We start from the raw sequence: 7,782 nt of genomic DNA, 5'->3' as shown, positions 1-7,782 counted from the left end.
TGAACAGCTGTGATTGGCGGCATACGCAGCCACACCGTGCATGCTGTGTAAGATATAATTTCTCTATTGAATCGCGCTTTAAAAAAAACTAAGCGATACTTTACTATCATTCAAAAACAAACACCCGAAGATTGGTGAGCCAATTAATTGTATGGTATGATTACAGCACCTTTTTCTCCTAAAAGCACATTGACAACAAAACAATGTCATCCAGTATGAAAGGCAGTCAAAAGACATAGAGCATCACGCAATATGCCAACCTTTCCTGTCGGTGGGCCAAATGCGGCTGCCAACCGAGCCAGTGGTCTCACAGTCATCCGAGGGATGATGCTTTTTGAAGCTTGCAGCTTGATACATGCGAGTAATGCACCTCTGTTGTTCTGCTTTGCGCCAACGATACCGAAAAGGAAAGCCGCTAAGAATGGACGCATCCCCACAAGCCATTACAAAAACCATGAATATTGGAGGAGAGCGATCTCAGAAGCTGATAAAAATTAAGGAATGTAAAGTCCATTACCCATGGAATAAAGGAGGCGAAAAATTTACTCTCGCCATTGCCTCTTCCAAATTCCGGCAAATGAGAAGCTACAAAAAGAACACCCAAAGCACTCATCCATGACTTTGGGAAAGGCCAAAATGCACACACCATACTCGAGCAAGAACAAGAAAAGCTGTACAGCAGCAACAGAAGGGGACACACATAGCATGTTACATACAAGATCGATCCCTTCTATTCTCTCTGTCCCCCCCAACCCTTCTCTGAAGATCAAATTACAGTTTCCCCTCAACTTGGGCTGCTAAGCATAAAGAGGGGAAGCTGAGGGCCTAGCATAAGCACCCATTCCTCTTCCAGGTTCTTCTACGCTTCTGCGGCGATACCTTTGCAGATTGCTGCCGACATATTGGCTGCTCACCTTCCGTTCCGTCTGAGGGTTTCTCCCAGTGTCTTTGGTATCCTGCAGCTGTTCTAATTCCGGTACCACTTCATCCATGTTTGGCCTGTATTTAGCTTCTATGGATAAGCACTGCAGTGCAAGGGCGGCAGCCTTCTGGGCTCCTCCTAGTGAGTACTGCCCTCCCAGCCGTGCATCCAAGATGCGGAAGATCCTTTTCTTGTTTGCGAGATGAGGCCTTGCCCACTCCACCAAATTGTGTTCCCCGGCCGGGCGGTTCTTGTCCACAGCTCGCCGTCCAGATAACATTTCTAGCAGAACAACCCCGAAGCTATACACATCGCTCTTGGCAGTCAAATGACCTTTGAAAATGCAAGTGTTAGACTCACAAATATCCTCATGCTTCAATGTCATAGAGAATGCTTTCACATTTAATCTAGTATAACTAGCCACTTATGTAATTAGAAGGCACCAATTCATATGAGCAAGAAATGGATATCCGAAGCAGCCCAGTCCATGCACATTGAGTCATTGACCACTCAGAAACCATAATAATAGCTATGGAACTTCACTTACCCACCAGATTCATTACCAGATAACTAAAAAACAATTCTATACTTCAGATTCTGTACTATTTAATATTTAATCCAACCATAAGCAATGCCGATACCTGAAATTATTGAAGATGCACAACCTACATAAGTCGAACTACATAACTGTCCAACAGTGCCTTGCATTCTGGCATCTGAAAACATTATTTACATCTAGATGCTTAAACTTATAAACTTGCTGGTTTTTATAAACAAATATTCTCACATGATGCCTGCATAACTTATGCTAGTTACAGCTTCCATAATGGTATCCTTTCATAAGGGCTGCGCATTAACTGAATTGAGTAGAAATCAACCCAGCAGCCATATACCTTTTCTTTCCAAAGGTACCGCAAAGTTATGCAGACTTTCACATTGACTCAGAAACCTAACAACTACAAAGCAAAGGGCCCCAAATATCTGCATCTATACAAGTACAAAGTCATAGGTCTGGCTTTCAGGAATAATTCAGCAAGGGAAAATATTCAAGTTCAGGGAAAAGGAAATTTCACCGAAAGTTTGGTATAACTTTGGTACGCATAAAAGTCTTGGAAAAATAAAAGTGCATAAATAAATCCACATACAAGTGCCTGTATGAAGAAGAAAGCGGGGGAACTGACACAAGAAACAGCAGCAGCACAAATATAGTCCTCAATAATTTGACTATTTTGTGAGTTAGCTGCCCAAAATTTATAAAGTCCATGATCTAAATATTCACTTGTTCAATTACGATTTGCTGAGTCATTTGGTCAATGAAACATTGCTGAGTAATTAAAATGATTTTCATTAATTTGGAGAACTGAGAATTTGATAAAAGCATCACAAGAATTCAGATATGTATACAAGCCAAATGACAAGAACAGGTTCTCCAAAGCATCAGATAGAAACAGCTTGAGGGCACTTAAATCACCACATACAAGAAATATACCTGTTGCAAGATATTCAGGAGCAGCATATCCAAATGTTCCCATGACCCTGGTAGAGACATGGCTTTTATCACCAGTTGGACCATCTTTTGCCAGCCCAAAATCAGAAAGCTTTGCATTGTAGTTCTGTACATACACCAAAAAGATTAATTTTGAGGGTGATATTATTGTTGAATTTGAAAGAAGAGAAAATCCAGAACGTTACGTACCGAATCAAGAAGGACATTCGATGTCTTAAAATCGCGATAAATAACTTTTGCCTTGTCACTGTGCAGAAAAGCAAGCCCTTTTGCAGCTCCAAGGGCAACCTTCATCCGGAGGTTCCAAGAGAGGGGTTGAAAGTATGAACCCCCTACATCCCGGGCAAGTACAATAATTAGCATTCATAAAACATATGAAGGAAATATCGGCAAACCATACAATTCCTCAAGGAGAATAACATAGCATCCAGTAAACCATGGAGCTTCATACAACCACTATGAGTGCATATCAAAAGGCAAGTACATAGCCCAGAAAGAACTTACTCCTGAAAAGATGATTTTCCAAGCTCCCCCGAGGCATAAACTCATAGACAAGAAGTCGTTGTTCATCCTCTAAGCAGTACCCAATAAGCTTTACAAGATTAGGATGAGACAACTGGCCCAGGTAGTTAACTTCTGCCTGCAATATTCCAAAAGGAATTGTTTGTCAGAGTTAACAGGAACCGAGAAAAAAAATACCTGATTTACCACAGAACACCTCCACACTTGCCAACTGATAAGAGCAAATATACCATGTTTCAGCAGGCATGCATGAAACTAAACAGAGCAATTCTACAGGGTTATGCAAACTTCTTTCAGAAAAATAATTATAAAAAAGATTAAATTATCAAGAACAGGATACTCACCAACCATTCTCTGTGACCCTGAAAGCCTTCCTGGTTGAGCTTCTTCACGGCAATAACAATTCCAGTCCCAGGCTTGGTTGCTGCAAATGAGTGCTCATCAATCCATCCCTTGAAGACTGAACCAAATCCTCCCTCTCCCAACACACTGTCTGGTCGGAAATTCCTGGTGGCACTTTTCAGTTCGTTGAATGCAAAGCTCTTCACATTTGATGCCTGCAAGATCTCACCCTCACTCCGAGGGGTTGGAGGCACGGATGCTGCGGAAACCCGGCTGCTAGAACCACTTCCCTTTCCATCTCTATTACTGTATTTAGAGTTCACGCCTATGCATCCAAACACGATATCAACTACTAATTCAGATTCAAGTGAAAAGTATATTTTAGAAAAATATCATTGCAGCAAACTGACTCAGAAAACAAAGTCCACTACTCCGAATGAAGTCTCAAATGACTGTATTAAAAATCTCAGAATACAACTAACTGGAAAGGCATTCAAGTTTAGACAAATTGCAGCAAAGCTTCAGTTAAAACAATTCCATCTTTTCAAATGTACTTAGACTGACGAGGCTCCAACCATGACAAACTTTTAGTAAATCAAATCCATCTTTCCAAATGTATTTAGACTGACATGCTCCAACCACAACAAATTTTCAGCAAAACAAATGCATCTTTCCAGATGTATTTAGACTGACACAGACTCCTATCACAACAAAATTTCAGCAAATCAAATCCATCTTTCCCAACGTATTTAGGCTGGCACAGATTCGATCACGACAAACATTCAGTGAATCAAATTCATGGAATTTAAGAAAAGGTAATGGGGTCCACTTTCCTAACAATAATCTCAACAAATTGTAAAGCAAATCACAATAATAGCAATTAAATTTCAAAAAGATGTCGACAATATTGTTGGGGATGCTAAGTTAAGATAAAAAGTAAAGATGTCATTAAATCACTCATAACCTATGGGCAACACGCCAACACCACAAATATATCCACACACAGAACTTCCAACTACTGCTAGAGACAGGAGGCACACCTAAATCCTAATGGCTGGCAGCTTCTAAAGTTACTAACAGAGAGATGTAATCACAACCCAGGCCAGAGGTTCCTCATCGCAACCCGCAACTCAGAAAAGAAACAAAAATACTATCCTTTTAGAAGCCTAGAAAATGAATTCTTTTCAGCAGTAGCCCGATGAGTCTGGAGTGACCGTAAAACAATAACTACAATTTAGACCACCTAAAACTCGATCGGCATCACCAAAAAAATTATGCCAGTGCACCGTGGAGGCCGAAAGAATCCCAAACTTCATTCCAGGAAAAGCCAGTCGTCGTAGTTGATCTCTGAGCTCTAACAAAACATGAAAACCGGCAAAGCAATAAATTTTGGTGGTACCTGAAGCAAAGGCACTGTAGGAGGTGCTCTCCGCCTTGACCTGCGCGCTGCAGCAATTCCCCATCAAGAACAACTCCCGATACCAGCTCCCTCCTCGCCCGACCGTAATAAGCCCCACCAACACCAAGAGGACGAGCAAAAGCCTTGGCCAGATCCGTGAGGGGAAACCAGCGAATCGGGCCAAAAAACGTTCTTTTTAATGAACGAAAGCAACCCCCCGATCGTGCGAGAAAGCAGGACCACCACGCGAAACCCACCTCACAGGGGAGGTCTCCAGCTGCCGAATTCGAGAGGATGGCTCGGATTCCACGAGAAAAAGGTTTGGGCGACCAAATAAATGATCGAAATCACGAAGAGGGAGAGAGAATGGAGGAGATGAGAAGAGCGGAGAGCCAAGCCTCCTAAAAGGTGGTTCCCTTTTTTTTCCCCTCTCTCGTTTTTTCCCCCCTTGGAGCTCCCCTTTGACACCTTCCCGAAGGTTGACCTGGCTCACCTCTCTCTCTTTCTCTCTTTCTGTGCGTCTCTGTCCGCAGCCAAAACGAGAAAGAGAGAGAGAAGGCGAGACAGACGTTGGAGGTTGGGAAGCATTAATGGCGGGCGACGGTCCCCAGCTGGGGACAAAGCTCATCACCTTAATAATACTTTATTATACTTCAAAACGCTCCTCAAATCTCGTTCCCCGAATCACTCAAAACCGGTTCGATGGAGATCGAACCACCGGATTTTAGGCTTTTAGGCCGGTTTTTGTCCATCGGGGATGCAACTTGGGGAGCATCATGTTATGTAGAGATAAAACAAGATCGCCCCACTGTTTCTTGGGATTTTCCTTCTTTTTTTTCTTGTCTTTCCTCATTTGATTATTGGTAGCGTGCACATCTGGGCGTTTTCTCTCCGTATCTGGCTTTCCGGGAAGCAGGTCGGTGAAGCCGTGGCCGTCGGATGTGCATCGGATGGACCGGGACCCCCTGGCGGGCGGCGTACCGGAAGGCCCACTGACCGCCTCATGCCTTAATTTGACTCCAGATTAGCCAACACCCTGCACCGTCCACGTGGACGTCAACAACCGTACTCGGGAACGTGAGTTAATATTCGTGCAGCAGTGACGCAATACGTCTATCTCGTAGCTTCCGGTGGGAAAGGGGTACTCGCGTGCCCGCAGCAGTTGGTGAAAGCTTGAACACAGGGTTAGGCTTCGGACTTTTGTTGGTTCACGTAACCATGAGGGATGGAGAAAAAGAGAGGTACTACTTGGGGGAGAGGCACGGGAGTTGGCGGGTGGCCTAATGTTTGGTGGGATTAATAGTTTAGGTGCACGCTAGTGGAGGCTTACTCACGGGAAATGACTGATCCGGGAGGGATCTTTGCACCAAGCACAGAATTTCTAAAACGAAATTTGGCAAAAAAAAAAAAAAAGGTAAAGGAAACCCAATATTATCCAAGAAAAGCAAAATAGCTATATACATTGCTTTAATGCTTTTGCCTCAGTTGTACTTGGTCCACTTGAAATGGATGATATGGTTCCGTGAGCAGTAATGTCTGTAAGTTTGGGACATTAATAAGCTGCTTGTTGGTTTCTATCATTTTTTTTTAATTACAAATGTGCTGATGATGGTTAATAGCTGGCCAAGTTATTATTGTGATGGTATAAAATGACAATTTGGGCAAAGAGAGTGAATTGGCATTATTGGACAAAAGACTTGATCCCTTCTTCTTGTTTTTTTTTTTTTTCATAGTTTACTGCCTGAGAGCCTCGATATATAAAAGAACAAGTTGGAATTTTGGTTGACTTAGTCAAGAGAGTAAATTATTTATAATGAAGATAAAGCACATGCTGGTTTACACTTAAACAATTGAGATTAGCTAAAAGTTTAGTAGGCACAAATACTCTTGTATGGATGATCATTTTCTAGTTCTTATATTCTACCAATGTGCATGAAAGGTTGTTTTTTTTTTTTTTGTTGCTAAGGCGAACAATTCATACATATCTAGTACGATTATATCCAAAAAAATAAAAAAATAATACATCACGAACAGATTTAGATAACCCTTTCTCCTCAACCCATAGGGCCTCATAAAATACATACCTTATAAAATAAGAGTATATGTGCTGATTCACGCTACATGTCTCGAAGACGAACTGAGGCTAAGATAATTGCTCTGGCTTTGTGGCTAAATCTTTACATAATCAACCGCACTATAAATTATAAAGAAGAGGCAAAAGCACTATAAATCATCACAGCTGCATAATTAATTCCAACTATATAAATCTTCACATAATATTCATTGTTTATTTCACTAGACCGAAATATATTCACAGCTGCATGCAAGTCGACCAGAAACTTCTTGTTGGTTGGTATGAAAACGAACTTCCTACTTACACAGAGTGGATCAAAGGGCTTAATTTTGAATAAATCTTGTGGGCTTTCTACCTGAAGATATCTTTCAAACTGTGTGGATCAGTGGTGCGCATGTCAGATGCCAATACCGTCTGAACACCAGTGGCCCTCTTCCGCAGCCTCATTGGTGCTGGCCCTCTGATGTTCTCTTTTTTTGACTATCTTAATTTCATCTCTTTATTCATTCATTCCTTTGTCTGAAGATTGGGTGGCTGAAGGGGCCCAATCGGACAGGGAGTGTGATAATAGGATGGTATTGGCGTGCACAGCTTAATGATGAGCTTGGAGCTTGTAATTGGCTGGCTCTTTGCCCATGCGAAATCACTCGGCCTTTATCCGACCGGCCGGTACAAGATAATATCATACTGTATCTATTCGATGTTCATATATATTATGGAGATGTATCGACACTCGATATGTCAAACTGCTTCCTTATCGGATATACCGACGTAGTAATAAAATGACTTTAATACTGAGCTCCATACCAAGATGACATGCTTTGACTCCATCTTTTTACGTTAGGTTGAGGCAGGTAACTCCATTTTGACTCTGCCCTCCTTCTCCTCCCCCTCCTCATCTCTCTCTCTCTCCATTGGATTACTTCATTGGGAAGGTTAGATTGGAAAATAGAGAGGGGATCCAGATGTACTTGGGTCCATGGGGAAGGTCGTACTGTGTGATGCAAGGAACAGTC

General features: G+C 42.1%; 1 protein-coding gene across 1 annotated transcript; it reads right to left on the bottom strand.

The window, feature by feature from the left end:
- Window positions 1-461: 461 nt before the first annotated feature.
- LOC103721990 (receptor-like cytoplasmic kinase 176) lies at window positions 462-5,662 on the bottom strand. Its single transcript, XM_088713467.2, has 6 exons — window positions 4,693-5,662; window positions 3,296-3,618; window positions 2,934-3,069; window positions 2,619-2,761; window positions 2,412-2,535; window positions 462-1,255 (listed from the first exon to the last, which is right to left on the bottom strand). The coding sequence occupies exons 1-6, from the start codon at window positions 4,754-4,756 to the stop codon at window positions 798-800; spliced, it is 1,248 nt and encodes a 415-aa protein (XP_088569593.2). The 5' UTR covers window positions 4,757-5,662; the 3' UTR covers window positions 462-797.
- Between the last annotated feature and the right edge of the window lie 2,120 nt (window positions 5,663-7,782).

The sequence above is a fragment of the Phoenix dactylifera genome, chromosome 17 (assembly GCF_051530095.1).
Source record: "Phoenix dactylifera cultivar Ajwa chromosome 17, Ajwa_hap1_PhDact_Kaust_v1.1, whole genome shotgun sequence".
Lineage (NCBI taxonomy): Eukaryota > Viridiplantae > Streptophyta > Magnoliopsida > Arecales > Arecaceae > Phoenix > Phoenix dactylifera.
The sequence above is the reverse complement of the archived record's forward strand: the minus strand, read 5'-3'. Positions and strand labels throughout refer to the sequence as shown.